Source organism: Pelophylax lessonae (assembly GCF_965119305.1).
Source record: "Pelophylax lessonae genome assembly, chromosome: 1".
Lineage (NCBI taxonomy): Eukaryota > Metazoa > Chordata > Amphibia > Anura > Ranidae > Pelophylax > Pelophylax lessonae.
In genome coordinates this window covers 266,400,544-266,424,721 of record NC_138768.1, presented here as the reverse complement: position 1 = coordinate 266,424,721, position 24,178 = coordinate 266,400,544, and the positions used below count along the sequence as shown (strand labels likewise).

At 43.2% G+C, this 24,178-nt stretch overlaps 1 protein-coding gene across 2 annotated transcripts in view; it reads left to right on the top strand.

Moving 5' to 3' along the window:
- PI4KA (phosphatidylinositol 4-kinase alpha) overlaps positions 1 to 24,178 on the top strand; it is a 293,423-nt gene that overhangs the window by 158,205 nt on the left and 111,040 nt on the right. Inside the window, exons 26-31 of one of the 2 annotated variants that reach the window (XM_082244086.1) lie at positions 621 to 702; positions 2,440 to 2,523; positions 2,697 to 2,786; positions 4,678 to 4,797; positions 10,009 to 10,029; positions 11,055 to 11,147. In XM_082244086.1, the coding sequence (XP_082100212.1) occupies positions 621 to 702; positions 2,440 to 2,523; positions 2,697 to 2,786; positions 4,678 to 4,797; positions 10,009 to 10,029; positions 11,055 to 11,147 (490 nt within the window). The remainder of the gene's footprint in view (positions 1 to 620; positions 703 to 2,439; positions 2,524 to 2,696; positions 2,787 to 4,677; positions 4,798 to 10,008; positions 10,030 to 11,054; positions 11,148 to 24,178) is intronic. The other variant, XM_082244087.1, reaches the window with a different exon arrangement.

The window sequence follows — 24,178 nt, the reverse complement described above, 5'->3', positions numbered from 1 at the left end:
GATGCAGTCTCTAAGAACCTGTAAAGTTAATTTCAGGATCTACAGGTAACTCTTGCTACAGTTAGTATCAAAGTGCAAACAATCAAAATGAAAGTTACACCTTGAAGCCTGCAACTATCAAGTCAACTAAAATTTCTAATGAGAATTGACGCTATCTGTCCAAAAGTTGATGTTCAACTGGAAATGAGCCTTTCTATGTGATAATTATCCAAAACACAATATCAAATCCACTAAGGAGTGGCTGAAAATAAATGGAAGGTGATGGACTAGTCTAGTCAAAACCCTGGTTTAAATCCCATTTTAATTGTGGGATTTGAAACTGTGAGTTCATGCAAGAAAACTTACAAATACCTTGTAAGCAAAGGAATTTTGTTTTGGAGTGGTCACAGATGTCACCGTCACAATATCTGAGAATAGTGGGTAGTTCTTTTAATACTAACTATAGTTATTTTATACTAACTTCTTCAGAATAAACTATGACCTCTTTTGATATTTTTGTTGAATACATGCTATAAAGACAAATATTTTGTTTTTATTCAAATACATCTTATGTGATGCAAGTGTCTGCTTATGTTTGGGCATATACCATGTATTTATTTTTGTTACCCATTCCTTTGCAGATTTCCTCACTTGCTCTGGAGTGGAAAAGTGCTGAAAACCATGCTGGATATATTACAGACCTTGTCTCTCTCACTCAGTGCAGTATGTATCTTTTTGTGTTGTTAGACAATGCAGAATTTACACCAAACAGTCACACAACATATAGCTAGAGCTATTATCCTCTAATGTACAGAAACCTGTACATTCAGTGGTATTTGTTATGTAGAAATGATGAGGTCAGCCAACAGAAGAGTCGCAGCTGTACGAATAATTAAGACCACACTTGTTTGCATTAAATTTCCTTTTTTTTTTTTATATGCATTAAGATATAAAAAAAAAAAAAAACCTTCTGTGTGCAGCAGCACCTCTCAGACCCCCCCCTCCCCCCATGCTTACCTGAGCCCCATCTTGATCCAGCGATGTCCACGTCTGTCTCAGCCGTCTGGGACTCCTCTCCTCATTGGCTAAGATATTGGCTTCCACTGCGGTCAATCAAAGTCAGCTAGCCAATCTGGGGGGGCGCAGAACCACAGCTCCATGTCTGAATGGATACATGGAGCTGTGATTTGGGTTGGGTGCCCCCATAACAAGCTGCTTGCTGTGGGGGCACTCAAAGGAAGGGGCCAGGAGAGATGAAGAGGAACCCGAGAAGAGGAGGATCCAGGCTGCTCTGTGCAAAACCAACTGCACAGTGCAGGTAAGTATAACATGTTTCTTATTTTTTATGAAAAAAAATTTTGACTTTACAATCACTTTAAACAACTGCATTATATAGGGGACTAACTGCTGCCTAGGTTTTTTTAGTAGCCTCCTGTGTCTTTAATTTTAGATTAAATATTATCGCACATAACCACAAAGTCATTAAGTATTATTAAAGAAAAATTCAGGTATGGATATGTTTACACAGTTACATGCGTCCAGCTTGGACCAATGTAAATATACATATGTGACGGTACTCCCCTTCACTGGGAATGAAAGACAGATACTTTATGGTTTGGATAACTTCAAATGGGAGAGTAATGTTTATCAACAATATCTCTCAAGAAATATGTGACTATTCCTGCTTGATTCTGAACATGTTCATTGAAAGAGCTAATCACATTGGCTTCTGTTCCATGTCCTTCAATGTCAGAGACAGGCTTTCCCTATTGTTTGTGTATTGAGATAATGTGTATTGTATTTCAGGAGCACGAGGACGGAAAGTCTGCTAGTTAATTGGCTCAGGTTGATTGAATCACTGTCATCTGTTAGTTGCTGAGAGGAAATAGTATACTGTTTGTGTTGGTTGTTCTTTAGATATGTTAATTCTATTTCTGTATACAATTTCATCTGCATATGATAATGTAATCAGGCAACTCCTGACCTGTGTGTGGTAATCTGATCAGGAGGGGGAGGTTCATGCTGTATATAAATTCTGTGTGACTTCAATAGAGAGTAATTCCAGTACAAGCAAGTTGTCGGCTAGTTTTGTATGTAAGGCGGCTGGAAAAACTGGTATATATGTTCAAGACTGTAGGAAGCCGTAGTGCACTGATCCCTGCCGACCCTCCTCTCTTGTCCATTCCATGTGATAACACATTAAAGCACCTGCGATGGAAGTCGGAGGAGGACCGGTGGGGATTAGCGCAACAAGGCTAGGTATGTTTCTTCCCTGTGCCACTCTGTATATCTGGGAAGAGCAGTTGAGACTGGGGCGGCAAGGCAGGGATGCGATCTACCCGTCACCTGGTCACGATCAACGGGTAGATTGTGATCGATGGGTTGCCCACCCTGGCTCTTGGTATGAGTCCCTGTTATCTTGGCTGTAATTTTTCAAATTGTTGTTACTTTTTTTTTTAGGACATTCACAAGGACCAACCATATTATGACATTCCAGATGCCCCTTACAGGATAACAGTTCCTGATACATATGAAGCTAGAGAGGTAGGAACAATGCTCCAATAATTTCTGAGTTTTGTGCTTGTCACTTTTTTGATACATTTGGTAAGGCGCTTTCTATCTATAAAGTTTACTGTCTCTTAATTATACATAATGTAGTTATACATAATGTAGTTTTATTCGTATAATATACATTATTCATTTGTGATTTTTCATAGAGCATTGTAAAGGACTTTGCTGCTCGCTGTGGAATGATCCTTCAAGAAGCAATGAAGTGGGCACCATCAGTGACCAAATCTCATCTGCAGGTATTATGCAGACATTGTGTAGTGTTTCAGTGGTCAACCTCTCAACCACCTTGTGCAGTGTTTCAGTGGTAAACGCTATGTAGGGATCACAGCCCTGCATTGGATGTGGGGATCCCAAGAGGCAGGGCTTTTTTTCAGCCGTAACGTGGGGGAACACAGTTCCGGCACTTCCAGCACTGATTGTATGCAATAGCAAGGGGTGTGCTGGAAGGTCTATTGATGCAGGCTGCTGGGGAATCTATTCTCACTGGTGGGGATCTGTTTTTGTGTGAGGGTCTATTGTTGCTGGGGAGGGGGGGGGGGGCTCTTGTTGCTGGGGCTTATTATGTTGCTGATAGGGATCGGTCTATTGTCGCTGGCTCCTGAAGGGTCTATTGATGTTGCTCCTTGGGAGTCTAATGTTGCTGGGTGGATCTTTTGTTGCTAGGGGTGGTATTTTGTTGTAGGTGGTCAATTGTTGGTGTGTGTGGGTGGGGGGGTCTATTGTTGTGTGGGGGAACTATTGTTTTCGGGGGGAATCTATTGCTGCTTGGGGGACCTATTTTTGTTAGGGTGGGGTCCATTGTTGCTGGAGGAGTCTATTGTTGGTGGGATCTATTGTTCCTGGCTCCAGGAGATCTATTTACTGCTTTTCTTGTTATTGGACAAGAACAAATTCCATACAAATTATTTAGCACCACAAAATTATACTTGGGGCAGTACTGAGAAGTGGGTAAGGGATGGAGATAAGGGATTGGGCTTGGAGGTGGGTATGGGGCGGAGACAAGGGGGGACTCGGAAGAGGGGAGTTCCCACATCTATTCTCTGAGAAAAAAAGCCCCGCCAAGGGGTATGCCACTGCCGAAATGTAGGGGAGCACCCACCATCTGCAGGAGAGCAAAGGATCAGTTAAAGGACAAGTTCACTTTTCATAACATGTTACACTCATATTCAGGGTGTAACATGTTATGAATTCACTGTCCCCCGCACCCCCCCTGATCCCCGCTGTGAAAGGAGACTGGGGATCTTCTCTCCACGTCTGCTGCCAGAATTAAAAAGACGGCGGAGCCCCACATGGCCGCGTCACTCCTTCACAGTCCTTTGTAAATGGAAAATGACAAGGGGCTGCCGGCTTGTAGTTTTCAATGAACTACCATGGTGCTTTGAGCGCTGTGGTAGTTCGAGTCTTCCTGTAAGAATGTAATCTGCTGATCGCTGGTGCAATGCTATACAGGCTCCTGCAACAAAAAATAAGAAATGCACATTTTTTTTTAAAAGTGAACTTCTCTTTTTAGTTAAAGTGATAAAGTGATTTTCCCATCCCCTTGCAGTACGAAGGCAGTTCCACTGCGAGGGGGAGTTTTACTTTTCCTGAAGTTAGGCTTTTAAAAAATAATCAACATGACCCAAAATTAATTAAAAATAAATACCTTTTTGAAAAGGGTTGTAAAAATAAAAATACAAAATTAATTTTAGAATGTAAATATTATAAATAAATGTAAGGGATATTTTTAGCAAAGCTGGTGGCAGCTATATGCATATGTTATGTCACCTTTCCTTTACCGGATTGATACTTTGGTTTGATCTGTATGATTAAGCATCGTAAGCTTCAAGTAGATTGCCAGAAGTAATTACTTGTAGTTTAGTTTACGTTCGTGTTTAATCTTCATTAACTGAATTAAAAGCTTACAGTATGGTATGGGATCTTACCTGAATATGTGTTCATAACACTAGAATGTGGGCATATACAGTATACTTTTTAAAGAATGCAAACAAACCATATATCGCCAAGCTGCTGCTTCTTATTTTTATGCTGTATTTGCTTATAAATTTGGTGTATACTATCCATAAATGCAGCTATGATGAATGACGATTGTTGTAATAACAGACTTTATTTTAATTTGGCTTTCAGGAATACTTGAACAAGCACCAGAACTGGATGTCTGGCCTGTCTCAGCACACAGGCCTTGCTATGGCTACTGAGAGCATACTGCACTTTGCTGGCTACAACAAGCAAAACACGACTTTAGGTGTAGGTAGCATGCTGTTTTATTTTGTTTTTATCAATAATCACCTGTGTTTAATGAGTGCAATTAAACGGAGTTTGTGCATATAAACTGATGTAACTGCAATATTATGTGCTTGCTAGAACACAAATTTCACCAACTACGTTGCATGTATACTGTGGGTCTTTTTTGCGTGCTTTAAGTTTTACGTGGGGCTATATATTATTCCAAGATGAAAAAAAAAAAAGCTGATATAAAATTATTCTGTGTAATACCTTTATCTTCAATGATTATATTTACAACTTTTCCTAATTTTAAAATGAATTGTATGTCAGGTACTTATTGAGATATTTGCTTGTTCGTGTAGACTCTGTCACATTATAAAATCTTTTAGGCAAAGCACAAAGCATAAAGAAGGTGTGTACTTATTTACCTTTACCTTTTCTGTTGCCCACGTCACTCAACACTCCTTTGTTGCAGAGAACTGATCCCCTAAAGTCCATCGGAAAACAATTTTCAGGAGTGTCAATCAAAGTAATCTATCATAGCTTTCACTGGTTTCTCCAGGTCATTACAGGGGAAATTGATGATGTGACGGTCAGCAGGAGAAGGTTCAGTGAAAGCTATTTGGGAACATGGAGATTGACGCTACTGGAATCCTCTTTTTCCCAGCTGACTACAGGGAACCATTACTCCTCTCCAATGGAGCAGTGTTGAGTAGTGTGAACAGCAGGAAAAGTAAATATGTGTACTCTTCTTTCCAGGTATGTGATTTGACTGAAAGGTTTAACATTGTAACATGGTCTCTTCAAATAGTACTGCAGACCAAACTCTGAATGTTTTACATTATCCTTTTTTTTTAGGATTCACAATTGATGGATCATGACAGTATAATCCCCCAGTTTGTGCACATTTCATCCCATTCCATTGGGCTTTATTTAAACTATTTTTTATATGATTATTTTTCATTGTTTTTAGGTATTTACTTTTAAAGATTTTTAGGCTGTGCATTGACAAATAGTGTAAAATAGAAGGTATTGTATCCCCCAACAGTTTTTGTAAGCACTAGTGCAATTTGGTTGCATATAGATTATTTAGGGAAATGATAGATACATGTCAGTATGCTGTAAATACACCGCAGATATTATGTGTTTGTGGGTCATATTAACCTGTACTACACACACAAACTTCAACTGCAATTAATTTGTGGGCAGCAGAGAGGGTCTCATGGAAAAATCCATCAGTCAATTTATTGTTTTTCAGTGTTACTGAAAAGGTCATTTTTTGAAGTTTAGGGATACCGGAGAATCCATTTTATCAAGTTAAAACTTTCTAAGCCTGCCTGTTCCCAGTAACTCTAAATTGTGGCACATGCCCATAAAAGGTGATAAAATATGCCTGAAGCACTTGAGCATTAGGGCATAATGGGCTATTTTTAGGCCAAAAGGCAGGTAGTTTGATTAGTGTTAGTAAGTGTAACAGACCCCAGGAATCACGAGGAGTATGGCTATCGTATAAGCTTCCCTTGCCCGGTAACAGAGCGATACAAGAATGAACAAGTCTATCAGCTTGTTTGGGGGAAACTAACTTACAAGCATCTAATACCTCACTCCACACCACCTCATCCAGACTCCCCACGTCTTCCTTCCAGTGCATTTTAGGCTGATAAGCCAAAGTAGTGGCTGATGTAGTAATGAGCATTGAGTGGAATATGGAGATTCGTTTGGTGGCGGTATTGCTGTAAACTATGTCTAGTAAGGGAAAATGTCCAGGTGCAGCCATGTCCATAGGAAATTGAGTTCTCAGTACATGCTGTAATTGAAAATAGCGGACTAGCATATTATTAGAAAGCTTAAATTATTTTTTTAGTCTTTGGAAAGTGTTGACCCCTTCCTCATCAATGACATGGTGTAGAAAATATATGCTTTAGAGGCCCAGTGGTCGGCTTCAGGCACTGTATGGAGTACTGGTAGGGGCTTATTGAATAAGAGTGGGGTGAATTTATGGAGTGGAGGCAGGCATAACCTTTGCAAGGACAGATCCCAAATGCGCATGTAATGGAATAGAACCAGCAGGGTCTCCAGTAATGGCTCATCCTCTTTTGCCTCGTAATAGTGCACACAGTCAGTGTGTGTCTCTGGATCCAGATAGTTCACATATTAAAGTATGAAATCTTAAGCTATCGGATTTATCAGTGTGATAAAAGTGGGCTGATTGGGCCACAAAATTATAAAGATTAAAGTCTAGCAGTGCAGTACCTCCTAAGGTATATGGATTTTTTTAATTTGCCATTTTAATTTCTGCCTAATATTGCGCCAAACAATTGATTTGAAAAGAGAGTCCATCGTTTTGAAGTGTGTTATTAGGTGGTATACAGGAGGGGGAGACATATATAAGATCTTTGGTGGTAGGATCATCATAATTTAATTTACTCTTCCCATCACGCTCAACGGAAGCTTGGATCATATTTGCATATTAGTTTTAATGAGACAAAACAGGGGTTCTATAGTTATGGTGGTATAATTGAAGGCAATCTTGTCTCGGCTAGGTATAGGCTAGTAACAGAGCTACTGTAGTTCTGATAATTGGTAGGGATGTGTGATCAGCAGTAGGTAGGAAACTATCTATGGGGAGGATTTGCAATTTCTCCCAATTGATCTTCAAGCCTGAGTGCCTGGCAAATTCTTCAACAAAATGTAAAGCAGCCAATATGGATTGGCAGCCAACACCATAAAAAAAAACAAAAGCGTATTTACAAGACAAGATCATCAAACTAAGGCATTGTTTGTCCTATATAAGAGGTGTGTCTAAAAAGTTTGGTGAATGGTATCTGAAAACAGAAGATAAAAACAAATTACTTTTATTGGCCCTCAAAATAATTGCCATCCTTAACAACATCCTTAACAACATCCTTAACAACACACTGTCAGCAAAGGCCTCTTTAGGAATCAATCTCAAAAACGCTGTCACACATTCTTGGATTGCCGCCATGTCTGCAAAACGTGCATCTTTCATGATGCTCTTTAGGCGGGGAATGTTTGGGTCGAAGGGAATGCCATTCTAATGATTGCCGTTTGGATTCCGGATCGAACTGATAGCACTAGGTCTCATCCCCTGTGACGATGGTTCACAAAAAGTAGGGATCCTGGTCATACATGGTAATGAAATCTCCAGAGGATTCTATCCGGTTTTCTTTCTATTTGTCAGGAATAGATCTTCCGCTTACCGTAATCTTCGCGGACGATTGTGCGCACTGTGCCAAATTCCTCCGCCATCAATTGTAGAATCAGTCACTGATCTTGTGCCAGCATTTGTCGCACTAGCTCGATCATGTCTGGGGTTTTTGCTTATTAATTTGGCTCAACCTCAGTCCTTTCCTTCCTATCGCGAAAGCGTTTGAACGAGTCATAAACACATTTTCTGCTCGCGGCTTCCGTCCCGTATATTTGCACCAATATTTCATGAGTCTCCATCACTGTTTTCCCCATATTGTAGCAGAACATGTTTACTCATTGCTCTAATGCACAGTGACCCTACCTCTCACACTTACTGTGTTCAACTACCCGCTGCGGGTTTACCCTGATGGTCGCGTGTACTCCACGCTTGGTGGCACTTCTCAACGTGTCGCTGGATAGCCTTGTCCATGCGTGCGCACCCGACTCATGTTGCCGTTGAGATATTCTACCATTCACCAAACTTTTTGGACACGTATGCCCTAATATTTGTCATGCAGACTTGTCTTCCATTCACATAGCTGTGCAGCAGATCAAGTGTCATCCTGCTACAACCCTCAGCTCAGATATGACAGCCTGGGTGGTTTCTGCTACTCTATCTTGGTCCACCAAGATATTATCGTGAGCCGGCTATCTATCTGTTCAGCCAGCTGTAAACACCATTCTGCTTTTCAGAATGTGGCCATAACACAGATTATTAAGAAGTCACAAAGATACATCTTATAGAGCAAAAATTCTGAAAACTACTGTAATGGTGTTTAGAGTATTAAAAGTTTTTTAGATTTGAAATGGACATAATATAACAACGTCAAAGCTAACAATGATGCACTTCTATTGACAAGTTCTCTGCAATAAATCATACACAGAAGGAATGTATTACATAGTCAATTGGCAGTTTATGAGATTGCTGAAGGCAAATGAAGAGAGACCAAATCACAAACTGTTCAGAGAAATAAGTGCAAAATAATATATCAAAACCCAAATAATTAGTTGGCAAACAATATAAATCTAAACCAAAAGTGTACTGTCCTAAATAAAGGGATTATTTCTAACCTTCTAGTACCCTTAGGCCCTTTTCACACAGGGAGTCCATCAGACGGACTCCGTTTTTCTCAGCGGGCGGGCGGATGGTAGCTGTGTCGGAGACAGAGCTGTCAGGTCCCGCTGTTCCCTATGGGGGAATCGGATGGGAACGGACCGTCCGTCCATTCTCATCTGATCCCATCCGAGGGATGGAAAAAAGGGTTTCCAGCTGTCCAGATTTGAAGGATCGGCTCGGATGTCAGCGGACATGTCTCCGCTGACATCTGATGCCCCATAGAGATGCATGGGGCATCCGTTCGGATCTGCCTGACAGGTGGATCTGAAAGGTCCGCCTGTGTGAAAGGGGCCTTAGACATAACCGTTTACAAATGAGCATATTGCACTGCAGCCTGAGTACATTGGACCTAAATGCATGAGAGCCACTGTTCAGAATCAAGTAGGAGCTATGCCTCATGGACAGCAAGTAGAAGATTCTGCCCAACACTAACCCCAAATTTTTCAGGCGATCTCTAAGGTTGTAGACCAGATTTTATTTTTCCTTTTATTCTAAGTTGCGATAATTTGGGAAAAGGCCTTCTAGCTAAAATAACAGTTTTGCCATTTCTGCTGTTTATCCCTACAATATTCATGTACAGTTTGTTAGCTGTTCATATTTACAGTATTTTTCTTTTATTAGACATACTGTTAAGTTGCAGTTGATGATAGGAAAAGCGTACTGTGCGTTAAATTGTTTCCCAAAGATTCCTGTTTGCTAAAGCATTCCCTGTTAAGTGTTTTGTTATGTGCTGGCATGCTTACTTATTATTCACGTGTGTGTTTTTAATTTATTCACCAATGTGTCACATCACCATTGTTAACACCGTTGCCTTCTTTTCCATTGTGTGCACCAATGATGCGATCTCATTACCTGTGTTCCCGTTGTCCCTGCCATGCATTGTCTGTTGTTGCCCTCCCCTCCAGTCTCCAGCTTCCCCTTTCCAGGTTTGTTCTAACACTCACCATTTGCCACACTGTCTTTCTTCCTGTTTCCTGAGCCAGCTTCTTTTTTTTTTTTTTCCTTCATGTTTTTCTTCCAGTCTTGCAGCTGGAATCTTAACACACTGTCTTGGAATGGTGGACAGCATTCTGCTTTACTGCAGTCTGACAGGTGCATGGTCACACTTTGGGGCTCTGATGGGTTTGTCCTATTAACATTTCTGTCTTCTTGCAGGCCCAGCCAGAGAGGAGATCGTTGGGGGCTGTAAATTGTGCATGATGCACACCACCGTATGTTTTGAGACAAACTATGGAGCTGGTTTTGTAATGTAAATACTACAAAACTCAAAAAAAGATAATCTTGATGTTTAGAGTCATACATTTATCTTAATGCCATCTGCCATTTGCCAATATGGTAGACACTGCAGGAATTAATAATTGTTTCCTTTAGTTAGCTGAACTGCCACAGAGTTATGTTGGTACCAGCTTTGCATTAATGGCCCACACAATACTCTTACTCATTTCTTCTTTGAGAGTGTGTCCTAGCCTCCATACTTGAAGATAAAGAACATATGGATGCTTGCCTGGAAGTCAAAAATGTATATAAAAAGAAAAAAAAAGGGAAGAGCCATAGTTTTTTATTAACCATATTTATAAACTCTAAACTTCAATATTATCTGTAAGGTTTTTTAAGGCTTTTGAAGCACTCAATTTGTACAGCATCATTTTTTCAGGGTGAACTTTTTCATTCTGTTGCACTTTTTTCTGCTTTTTTTTTTTAAATGTCACTCTTTGCCATAGGCAGATTGTGTTTAATTGGTTCATAACTATTTTTCTGAACTTGAGGTAGTGCAATACTTGTGTCACTGGCAAATATCTGGCTGAAAGATGTAAACGATTAGCCCCCTCCGACACTTCTCTCTGCTCACAGCCACTTCTACTTTCCGCAGCTCCGTTTTATATATTCTCTGCTTGAATACACAGCTGGCATATGATTTTATTAATTGGATGTTATTTGTCATACCTTACAGCCAACTCAGCTAACAGAGCGCCCAGCCTGTGTGAAAAAGGATTACTCTAATTTTATGGCATCTCTTAACCTGCGCAACCGTTACGCTGGAGAGGTAAGCACCGTTTGGTTCTTTTACTTAGATGACAGTATATGAATTTGTACCAAACAAAATTCTTGGTCTTTTCATATCCACTTAAGGACCGGGCCTATTTCTGACACTTGTTGTTTGCAAGCTAAAATCATTTTTTTTTTTTGCTAGAAAACTACTTAGAACCCCCAAACATTTTTATATATATATTTTTTTTTTTCAGCAGAGACCCTAGAGAATAAAAATGGAGATTGTTGCAATATTTTTTATCACACCGTATTTACGCCATGGTCTTCCAAATGCAATTTTTTTTGAAAAAAAAAATCACTTTTTTGAATTAAAAAATAAGAAAACAGTAAAGATGACCACTTTTTTTCTGTAATGTGAAAGATAATGTTACAAAAATAAAAAGGAGTTGCGCTAAAGAGTATAAATCATAACAGTCCACATATGTTCAATTGCTTGAAGGTGCAGGCATGTAAGATGTCAATATAAGAACTGGTGAAAGTCCACAATAAAATACTTGAAAGTATAGGCATGCACACTTTGTAGGTTATCCACCCAGGTGTTTAATCAGCTCAAACAAGTGTGAGTTCCCAACCACCACAAACTGCCTCTTACCAGATAATGGTGGGATTAACACATCAAGTGGTTAATGTTACGCCGAGTAAATAGATACCCAGCATGTCATGCTTCAAAATTGCGCACACTCATGGAATGGCTACAAACGTTGGTACTTAAAAATCCCCATAGGCGAGACTTTAAACATTTCTACAGGTTACCAGCTTAGAGTTAGAGAGGAGTTCCAGGGCTCAAATTATTGCCCTTGTTCTAACGATCGCGGCGATACCTCACGTGCGGTTTGAACACCATTTACATATGTGGGCGGAACTTGCGTATGCGTTCGCTTCTGCACGCGAGGTAACAGGGACAGGGCGCTTTAATTTTTTATTTTTACACAGTTTAAAAAAAAAAAAAAAATTTGATCATTTTTTTTCCGATTACAAGGAATGTAAACATCCCTTGTAATAGAAATAGGCATGACAGGACCTCTTTATTGTGAGATCTGGTGTCAAAAAGACCTCAGACCTCACAACTACACTAAAAAAGAAATTGCGGGAAAAAAAATTGGCTCTTTAAAGCGGTTGCTAGGAGACGATGTTTGACGTTGCTCTGGTCCTCCAAGAACATAAAATCGAGTGGGGGCCATCTTGTCCTCACTTGACTTCCTGTCTGTGAGGAGAGAGGATCAGATTGTTTTCCCCGCTGCCGGCGGGTCTGGTAAGCGGGGAAAACGACCAGGACGCGGCGGTAGGGGCACCTCTTCTGCCGCACCGTAAGGGTGATCCAGCGACGAATCCGCTGCTGGGACCACCCTTATCTTAAAGAGGACCGCCCGCCGTTTCGAAAAATACCGGGGCTATGGCAGCTATCTGCTGCCATAATTTAGCCTCAAAGTACCAACGTTAGTTGACGGCGGGCTTGTCTTTAAAATGCCATAATTAATTTACATTAAGAATGCATTCACACCTTAGCGCCGCGTGCACATTTTTTAGGATGTTTATATGCATACGTTTTTCAGCATTTCTGTACAGTGTTTTCCAAGCAATTTGGAGTGTTTGCATTTTTGTATTAGCCTATAGAGAAAACTGTCATCTGTTGCATAATTTGTTGCTATATGTTTCTGCTTTCAACTGCTTGGAAACACACCAATCTGCCTGAATTGAAATCTTTTCTGAGCTTTAGGCGTTTGGCTTCAGGCATTTTGGAGTGGACATGTGAACCACCACCATAGAGAAAAGTGATTTTTTTTTTTTTTTCTTTCTGAGTATTTTGAAGCTTTTTCTTTCTGAATGTTTTGAAGGTGTGAATGGTGCCTAAGTGGCGATAAAGGGAGTTCACAACTAAAGATCACAAGAACAAATTTCCATCTGGCAGAAAAGGTTGTCCGTTTAAGTAATATTCACCGGCAGTGGTATGTGGTGCAACGGTGACAACAAGCTAGCTTCTATTAGTTCATTAAAAAGCTTCAAGGCCAACTCACCTTTTGCACCATGTTCTATATTATACACCAATCAGCAATAAATTTACCCACTCACCTAATATTGAGTAGGTCTTCTTTTTGCCTCCAAAACAGCCACAACAGCAAGAATGCCACTAGACCTCTGAAGGTATGCTGTGGTATCTGGCACTCAAAGGATCTGCTACTGATGGCCGATCCTTTTAAGTCCTGATGGCCGATCCTTTTAAGTCCTGATGGCCGATCCTTTTAAGTCCTGAATAGCAGATCCTTTTAAGTCCTGTAAGTTGCGAGATGGAGTCTCCATAAGTCAGACTTGTTTTTCCAGCACATCCCACAGATGCTCAGTTGGATTAAGATCTGGAGAATATTAAGGCCAAGTCAACACCTTGCACTTAAAGCGGTGGTAAACAATTTTTTTTTTAACTTGTATCTGCAGGTAAGCCTATAATAAGGCAAGCCTATAATTAGAGCCTCCTTCGCTCATCCCCAATTTGTCCAATTAGGGTTGGGAGGAGGCTTGCTCCTCTCATCGATCTGTATTCAATCATATTTGACCCCAGTTAGACTGCATGCAATGCATCTCTTGCCTACCCCTACATGCGCTCAGTGTACTTGTCCACGGCGGACTTTGTACGTTATGTGGCTGTGACCTGTCATAGCAAGGTAATGGCAAGCGGGTAACGTATGTACTGTCTGCAGTCTTATCTATCCCGATTCTATGCACCCCACTGATATGTTTGATAATGGGCTCAGATGAAGAACAGTGGCCTGGACATACTCAAATTATGTTAATGAAAACATTATTTATCGTTCATTGACCGACTCAGTCTTCTGTTCTCAATAGCAGTAGGGTTATGCTGCCCCCTACAGGAGTAGGACCCTCGCAGAAAAAAGTTTGGCTAAGGCTATGGGCAGTCCCAGGGGGGTATACCCTCTCTGCCTGCTATAGGATGTCAGTTTTAAACTGCCTAGTCGGGAGTAAGGACCAAGTTCCTTGCTGGGATCTCTGGTCCTGGCAAAAGTTTTCTTCTAGCTAGTTTTTTTTCTAGTTAGGTTTTCCACCAAATTTTTTTCCTGTGAGATCTACAAGCAACTATGCCGGATCTGGGCGACTGGCTGGATATATAGATCCAGTGGTCACCCCAGCCAACCAGCGAGCACGCCCTGATCCCAGCTCCGCGCTAGGTCGGCTGCGACATACTCCCACCGGACGGGGACTGGCTCTGCGAGTTAAACGGGGGTTGCAAGGTCGCATACAACCGGGTCTAGTCCCAAGTCGCAGTTTTCCTATTAGTCGACAGCCCCCCCTCGGCGGCAAGGGGCTCTGTAAGGAGATTGCGCCCGCCTGTTCCTGGTATGGTGAGTAAACTGTTACCCCCTCTCCCCCTGGTGGGTTTTTTGGGGGGCGGGGCTATGGGGCAATTGGCGCTACTCCTGGGGGCAGGGACCAGGCGTAGGTTGACCAGGCGATCGATCGTGCTTTGGGGGGGTTTACCTGTTTCTCCCAGGGCCCCCTTCCTGTCGATCCCGTCCAGGAGGCTGGGGAGTCCCCTCAAGGGCCCCTAGCAGCTCTGTAGGCCGCGCGGGGCCTTTCTTGTAGCCTACGTGTGCTGAGGAGATCGCCTGCCATCTTGGTACACCCGGCACGGCCATTTTGTGGTGGATTCCAATATAAATCAATGGCGGCCATGTTCTTGGAGTCCCTAGAGGGGTTTTTTTGTGGTGGAGCCCCTCCCTATATCCTAGTGCTGACACTCAGGTTTTTCTATGAGGATCGAGATCGCTGCAGACACGTACTGTGCAGACGTTCTGGGCCTTCCTGGTGCATCTTTGGTGGGGTGGTGAGTCTGGGGGATCTCTCTCTCTGCTGGGAGTCTCTGTGCTTTCTGCCTGACCTCTTGGGGGTGCTATAACGTGGTGGGACGTTTTGAAAAAAGGAAAGTTTTTTCCAACATTTTCCAGGGTTCCCCTGGACCCTGTGGAACATTTTTCCCCATCTGACCCCCTCAAGGAGGCCGCAGTGCCCTCCAGATACCAGCTATCCATTGATGCACTATCGGAGGTCTTGGAATCCTTTATGTTCCGGGTGGTGGTGGCCTGTGAAGAACGGGCTTCCAAAAAACACCCCCCGCCTACCCGTGCCTCATCTGATGTGCCAGATTCTGAATCTGATTCAGGCACCACAGATGTGGGCTTAACTGCTGGGTCTACTACCTCGCGCCGATAGTGAGGATGACTCCTCTCTCTCCGCCACCGCGCAAGAAAAGGCGCTGGTGGACGCACTGGTTGTTTCTGTGCGTGAGACCCTAAAAATGGAGGACGCAGCTGCGAATGAGGCGCAGGTTACGTTTGGCACTCACAAGCCATCCAGAGCGGTTAAGGTTTTCCCCCTTCCCACGTATTTCTACAACACAGTCAAAAAAGAGTGGGACCGCCCAAAGCGTCCCACTGGGGTGCCTAAGCGGATGCTAGGCGTTATTCCTTTGAGGGGTCCCTTATTAAATGGTGGACTTTGCCACCTACGGTGGACCCTCCGGTTTCCAGACTGAATAAAGCTACCATGATTCCAGTGGAGGATCCCCCGTCTTTTAAGGATCCGGCGGATAAAAAGGTGGAGTCTGTGGCCCACAATATGTACTCCCTAGCGGGGTATATATTCAGACCGGTGTTTATAATTAGTAATAAAAGGTTTTTGTCGAAGGCGCCCAGCCCTAATAAAAAGATGTTTAAAACCTGCTGCCCTTTTAATTGTTTAAAAAACAATAAATAGATATATAAAATTGGTAAAAAGGCATTGGTGATCTTTTATAGTGCAAAGTTGTAAATAGTTAGAGTGTAAAATTATTTTTTAAAATTGCTATACAAACATAATAGTGCATATATAACCAATATATAATTGATAAAGTGCACATGCTATCCTTTAATTGTGCAAAAATTAGTGCAGAAATATTATTAAAGTGCTTGTTGGTGCATCCAAAAAATATCAAATTATATACGTATAATAGCAAATTATATTCACAATATATAGTGCCCACTATTGCAGTGCTCATAAAGTGTTTAAAGTGCTTATATTATTTAATCGTCCAAGTCAATTCATGCAAAAGAAGCTGTAAAATTCATTGCTTGGATCTGTAGTGCTACAGGTGATGGGGTGTGTCACTCGTTGCCTCTTACCAGATAGAAGAAGGTCGCAAGGACCCCCAACGCCTGTGATCCCTTTATAGGGTGGATCAGACCTCTAATTGGCTCCTTTTTTCAGAATATCCTGCTCCGTACAGTCCGCATATAAAAACACATAAGATAGCCACAGATAGTGTAATACTGTTTGTTTTAATGTAAATATACAAAATAACAATTGTCTTCTTACATTTAGTTGTGCCCTCCTGGCACTAGGCAGTTTGGTGTTGGTTGCTTGCGGGTATAAGGAAATGCCACTATCCGAGGATCTGCAGTACCCTCCTGTGTCTCCTTTCCCCTCCTTTGCAGCGGCGATCGGCGTGTATCACAGCCTGCGCTCCAAATGCCTACACTTCCTACTTCCGGGTTTAGCAGAGACCACAATGCATTTCGCTATGCTTGCGTCATCAGGCGCCTGATGACGCAAGCATAGCGAAATGCATTGTGGTCTTTGCTAAACCCGGAAGTAGGAAGTGTAGGCATTTGGAGCGCAGGCTGTGATACACGCCGATCGCCGCTGCAAAGGAGGGGAAAGGAGACACAGGAGGGTACTGCAGATCCTCGGATAGTGGCATTTCCTAATACCCGCAAGCAACCAACACCTAACTGCCTAACTGCCTAGTGTGACAGGAAGTCAGGTAAATCTGGGAATGTAGTCACTGAGAGGAGACACATTCCCACCTGCTTTGAAAGTTCACTGATACTATAGGGTGTTGGCTGCAGAGAGAGCCAGCAGGAAGTTGAAAACCATTCAGCTGTTCAGAATGAGGAGATCAAGGCCTCTATAATTTGTCCAGAGAAAATCTATTGAGTGCTGCCTCCAGAAGCTGCATCCTGAAGCCATGTGGGCTGGGAGCAGGAGGACAGTCAGCGTGTGCCTCCCGACAGGATGTGTGGGCCTGGGAGAAGACCCCCCGGAGTGATGTGTGCCCGGGACGGTAACCAAGGGTGAATACGTCTCAAAGGTGAGAAGACGAACTGTTGATGTGAAAGAAACAAAAGGACTGTGTTGCCCTGTGAAGCTATTATAAAAGGACTATTGAGTGTCCGCTGTAGGACAAGGAAGTCTGCCCGACGGTAGGTTGGAGACAGACACTTAGGCAGGTTCCAGTTGTGAGAAGGTAGCCGCCCACAGAGGCAAGGATTTATTTTCTGTTTTATTTTATTTTGGATGTTTTGCTGCATACAGCCTGGTGAAGAAAACACCATTTAATAAACCACACTGTTTGTTTGCAAGCACTTGTCGGCTACCTCTCTGGGAAAACGCACCCCCCAAGGGGTCATCCACACCCGCCACCGAGCTAATCCCTTACACTAGTGCCAGGAGGGCACAACTAAATGTAAGAAGCCAATTGTTATTTTGTGTATTTACATTAAAACAAACAGTATTACACTATCTGTGGCTATCTTATGTGTTTTTATATGCGGACTGTACGGAGCAGGATATTCTGAAAAAAGGAGCCAATTAGAGGTCTGATCCACCCTATAAAGGGATCACAGGCATTGGGGGTCCTTGCGACCTGCTTCTATCTGGTAAGAGGCAACGAGTGACACACCCCATCACCTGGAGCACTACAGATCCAAGCAATGAATTTTACAGCTTCTTTTGCATGAATTGACTTGGACGATTAAATAATATAAGCACTTTAAACACTTTATGAGCACTGCAATAGTGGGCACTATATATTGTGAATATAATTTGCTATTATACGTATATAATTTGATATTTTTTGGATGCACCAACAAGCACTTTAATAACGGTGTTTATAATTGCCCTTGTGTCACAAACTTTGACTAAATGGGCTAAGTTACTATGCTGTGACCTGGAGGGGGTGCCACTTCCCTCTGCTTTTAAGGATCTGACGGACCAGTTGATCGAGGGGCTGCATTTTGTTTGCGATGCCTCGCTAGATGCGGCTCCGATATTGGCAAAATGCTGGTCTGCAGATCAGACTTCTAAGAAGGCTTTGACTGATCTCCCTTTTCAAGGTGATCGCCTGTTCGGGGCTACCCTTGATGACTTTATCAAAGATCTTACAGAGGGTAAGAGTGCTTTTCTCCCACATTCTAACAAGGGTAAGGACCCTCGTCGTAGACGGGGCCTCTCCTTTTCAGCACGTGAAAAGTTTTTTTGTCCCTCAGGGACGAGTGGTAAAGGATCCTTCAGGGCTTCCTCGGGTGGCTCCATGCGACCCTGGTCTGGAAAACAGAAATTGGTTTTCTCCAGTCATGTGGATAAGGCCCCTTGGACCTGAAGGTGCACCCTCACCCGTATCTGGGGTGGGGGGACGTCTTTGCCGGTTCCCGGACCTGTGGTTATCCAGGATATGAGATAAGTGGGTTCACAAGGTCATACGGTCCGGTTACAAGATCAAGTTTAAATCTGTCCATCCAGTAAGGGTTTTCCCTTCCAATGTGCGAGTGTCCCTGGATCGCTTACAGGCTCTCTTTGAGGCGGTACAGGACCTATTACAACAAGGGGTAAATAGTTCCAGGTCCATTCTCTGAACATTTTCAGGGCTTTTACTCAAACCTGTTTACGGTCCCCAGGAAGGACGGCAAGGTGCGTCCTATTGTGGACCTGAAGGCACTATATTGCTTCGTGTGAGTTCAAAAATTTAAGATGGAATCCCTTTGCAAGATGGTGACTTCCCTACATCAGGGGGATTTCATGGCCTCTATAGACATCAAAGATGCCTACCTTCAGATCCCAATATGTGCAGAACATCAACAGTTTCTGTGTTTTGCTGTGAGAGAGAATCACTATCAGTTTGTGGCGTTACCTTTTGGTCTCGCCTCTGCTCCTCGAAGCTTCACAAAGGTGTTGGCTCCAGTCCTGGCTTTATTAAGCCAGCGGGGGATAGCGGTCCTAGGTTACCTGGATGATCTTCTTCTCCGTGCGGGGTCTGCCACAGTGCTGATGACAAACTTAGAGATCACCATGAGAACTCTGGAGGAGTTTGGGTGGATTCTGAATCTCCAGAAGTCGTCCCTGGTTCCTTCCATGATATTGGACTATCTGGTCCAGACTTTGGATTCGTTCTCAGCCAGGGTGTTTCTTCCTCCGGACAAACTGCAACAACTCCAGTCTGCAATTTAGCTATTGCTGTCCAGCAAATGGTTGTCCCTACCGACTTGTATGAGAGTTCTGGGACTGATGGTCTCGTCCTTCAAGGCGGTACCTTATGCTTAATTTCACTTGAGAATACTCCAGAAGAAATTTCTTCCCAAATAGAACAAAGATCCAAGTTTTTCTGGGCAATCAGATCCAGTTTAGCCAGGTGACCAAAGGGTCCCTGTTTTGGTGGCTTCGGTCCCTGATGCTCAAACAAGGAAAATCTTTTCTCCCCATTTAATGGATAAATGTTCTGGAGCTGAGAGGGATCAGGCTATGCCTAGTCCACTGGATGGAGCACCTTCTGGGCTGTCCAGTGCGCATTCATTCGGACAATGCCACGGCTGTGGCTTATGTCATTCACCAAGGGGGCATCAAGAGTGTCCTTGCGGCCTTAGAGGTGGTGAGCATCCTTCGATGGGCGGAACACTTTGTTCAGCTCTCTCCACTGTTCACATTCCAGGAATGGAAAATTGCTAGGCGGATTACCTCAGTCGGCAGACCTTGGCTCCAGGGGAATGGTCTCTCCATCCGGAGGTGTTCCAGCAGCTGTGCCTTCATTGGGGCACTCCAGACCTAGATCTGTTGGAGTCTCGGAGCAAAACGAAAGTGCAAAGGTTGGTGGCCCACTCCCGGGACCCTCTGGCAGATGCCACAGACGAGCTGGTGGCTCCGTGGGGTCAGTATCGGCTGCTTTATGCTTTTCCTCTGCTCAAGTTGCTGCCGAAACTTCTTCGCAGGATAGAGGCAGAAGGGATTCCGGTCATCCTTGTGGCTCCGGAACGGCCTCGCTGGGCTTGGTACGCAGACCTGGTCAGGCTAGTCGCAGACGTTCCTTGGAGACTTCCTCTCGGAGGATCTGCTGTCTCAAGGACCAAACGGGGGTTTATCAAAATTTGGCCTTGAGTACTATCAAGGGTCAGGTTTCAGCCTTGCCAATTTTTTCCAAAGGCCATTACATAGTTACATAGTTACATAGTTGGTGAGGTTGAATAAAGACAAAAGTCCATCCAGTTCAACCTGTGTAGATGTGTGTGGCTGTAATCATCTTGCATACCCCTGAATGTTCTGATCCTTGAGATGTACGTCTAAGAGTCTTTTGAAAGCCACCATACTACCCGCAGAAACCACCTCATGTGGTAGAGAATTCCACAATCTTGTAGCCCTAACAGTAAAGAACCCCCCACGTTGCCTGAGGTTAAAACGCTTCTCCTCTAATCGCATTGTATGCCCCCGAGTTCTCATGCGGTCCCTTCGACTGAACAGCTTTTTTTCTAAGCCTAGATCCCCATTTAAAAAAATCTTGTCCCCCCTCAGGCGTCTCTTCTCCAGGGAGAATAAATCAAGCGATTGCAGACGCTCCTCATAATCAAGGTCCTACAATCCCCTAATTAGTTTAGTTGCCCTTCTCTGGACTCTCTCCAGCTCCAACACATCCCTTCTGAGGACTGGTGACCAGAACTGGACCGAATACTCCAGATGAGGTCGGACCAGAGTTTTATAAAGTGGAAGGATTATAGTCTTATCTCTGGAATACATCCCTTTCTTTATGCATGCTAATATTCTGCTAGCCTTGGCAGCTGCCGCTTGACATTGCATGCTGTTGCCTAGTCTATCATCAACCAAGACTCCCAGATCCTTCTCCATTTTTGATTCTCCCAAGGGTTCCCCTCCTAACGTGTATTGTGCTTTTATGTTTCTAGTCCCCAAGTGTAAAACCTTACATTTCTCCACGTTTAACCTCATTTGCCATGTCTTTGCCCACTCCGTTATTTTGTCCAGGTCATTCTGTAGGATATCTGCTTCATGCTGTGCTGTTATTGCCCTGCCTAATTTTGTGTCATCTGCAAAAACTGATATTGAACTACTGATCCCGTCCTCAATGCTGTTTATGAATAAATTGAACAAGGTTGGTCCTAGGACTGAGCCTTGGGGGACCCCGCTTACTACCTCAGACCTGTCTGAGTACGCGCTGTTTATTACCACCCTTTGGACACGCCCTTTTAGCCAGTTCCGTATCCAAGAGCAAACCCTGCTGTCGATACCTGCAGACCTTAATTTATAAATTAAGCGCTTATGGGGAACTGTATCAAACGCCTTAGCAAAATCTAGGTACACCACATCCACTGGTCTGCCCCTATCTAGCTCACAGCTCACCTCCTCGTAGAATGTTAAGAGATTGGTTTGACAAGAACGCCCATTTGTAAACCCGTGCTGGTGACTACTGATGATGCTGTTGTCCTTAGCAAACTCTACGATATAGTCCCTTATCATCCCCTCCAGAAGTTTAGAAGTTAGAAGCCTATAATTTCCCGGTATATGCCTCTGACCCTTTTTGAATATCGGAATCACGTTAGCTTTCCTCCACTCCCCTGGTACATCTCCTGTCCTAATACTGTCCGCAAAGATCAGGAACAGTGGTCTGGATATAACCTTACTGAGTTCCTTGAGTACTCTCGGATGTACAGCATCCGGGCCTGGTGATTTGTTAGTGTTGAGTTTATCCAGCCTTTCCCTGATTTCACCCTCTGTTAGCCATAGTGGCAAGTCCTTTGTATTACTACTAACCATACAGTCATGGTCAGTGTACCCCTCCGATTCCTGTGTAAAGACTGATGAGAAAAAAGCATTCAGCACGGTTGCTTTTTCAGTGTCCTCTGTAACCATCCTCCCATCATTGTTAATTATGTGTGCAATATGCTCTGCCCTAGTTTTTTTGCTGTTGATATACTTAAAGAATTTCTTTGGGTTTTTTTTGCTATCCTTAGTCACGCATTCCCTGGTACGTAGTTTTATCCAGGGAGTGCGACATTTGGCTCCTCTGGTGCGACCTCTGTTGCCACCTTGGGATCTTAATTTTGTATGTGGTTCAGGCAATCAGGGTATACTTGGTGACTACTGAGTCTTTTCCAAGGTCAGATTCATTCTTTGTTCTCACGGATGGACCAAAGAAAGGGCTGCCTGCGTCTTCTGCGACTATTTCCAGATGGATCAGACAGACGGTTGTGCAGGCTTATTCAATTAAGGGTCGGGTGTCACCTTTCCCTGTTACGGCGCACTCTACTCTGGCGCTTAGTGCTTCCTGGGCTTTTCGTCATCAGGGATCTGTGGTTCAGGTGTGTAGGCGGCTACTTAGTCGTCTGTTTATACTTTCACAAAGTTTTATAAGGTGGATGTGCTGGCATCTGCAGATGCTTTTTTTGGCTGCAAAGTTTTGTAGGCCGCTGTTTAAGGGCGCTTTTAGTCTCCCTTGAGGGTGTTTAATGTTTTTTCAGGTGGGTCTCATCTTGTTGTTCTGATGAGTCCTATGTTGCCTGGTTGGCTGTGTTTCAGCCTTGGGTAATTATTTCTGCTGTTCCTACCCCTCATGTTTTATGGCACTGCTTTGGGACGTCCTTACTGCTATTGAGAACAGAAGACTGCTTCCGTCAATGAACCATAGAGAAAATTGGATTTTTGTCTTACCGTAAAATCCTGTTCTCTGAAGTTCATTGACGGACGCAGTACCCGCCCCTTTATTATTGAGTTGGGTTGGTATTGTTTTCTCTGACACTGCTTTGATACAAAACTGACATTCTATAGCAGGAAGAGAGGGTATATCCCTGGGACTGCCCATAGGCGTAGCCAGAACTTTTATATGCCTCGTGTCCTACTCATGTAGGGGGCAGCATAACCCTACTGCTATTGAGAACAGAAGACTGCGTCCGTCAATGAACTTCAGAGAAAAGGATTTTACGGTAAGACGAAAATCCCATTCCTTAGCTCGTAGGCTGTAGCGCTTGAATGTATCTAACCCATCCCTCCCTTCATACATATGTGGCTACAATTGGTAAATCAACTGTTGCCTTATGAAAAATTAATTTTTGAACATGGAGGTTGCCCAACTAAGTACAATAAGGTTTGGGATGTATGGTGTTCCTCTGCGCTTACCGTAACTATCACCTGAAAAAATCGCTAAGGGTATTAGGTAACAATGCTACGAACCTGTTCATGCTCAATTGTCTATATGTACGTTCTGTTTCTTCTTAGCCTTCATAATTCTAAGTCTATATATTACTGAGCATGTATATTAGGTCTGTTATGAAGTAGAATGCTGCATATTTGCTGCCTTGGAATTCTACTTTTTTACTGTTCTGTACCTCATTGTTTCCTACGCTCATGTTGAGTGTTTTGTTTACTGTGTCAAAGATTTATATCTTTTTCAATAAAAAGACTTAAAAAAATAAAAAATAAGGGGCTCCTCCCTACAACCCTGGCCGGGGGTTTTGGGGGTCTGTGGGCATGGGTCCAGTGGGAATCTGGAAGCCACCAGATCAGACCCCCTCTCCTATGTGAATGAGTATGGGGTACATTGTACCCCTTCTCATTCACCACAAGTGTCAAAATAAATTACAAAAAAGTCCTTCATTTTAGAAACAAAACAAAAACAATGTCCCCTGAAGTAAAAGAGCTCTCTACCAGATGCTGGCTCTCGCCGTCTGACAAGCAGGGCGGCGGCGTTCATTGTGATTGACGCTGGATTTACTTCAGGGGACATTGTTTTGTTTTTTTTCTGTTCTTTTAATAAAGGACTTGTCTTTGTGTTTTTATTTATTTTCGAAAAAAAATTTTTGGTGAATGAGTAGGGGCACAATGTACCCCATACTCATTTACATAGGGGATGGCCGGGATCTGGGGCCCCCCTTGTTAAAGAGGGCTTCCAGATTCTGATAAGCCCCCTGCCCGCCGACCCCCCACAAC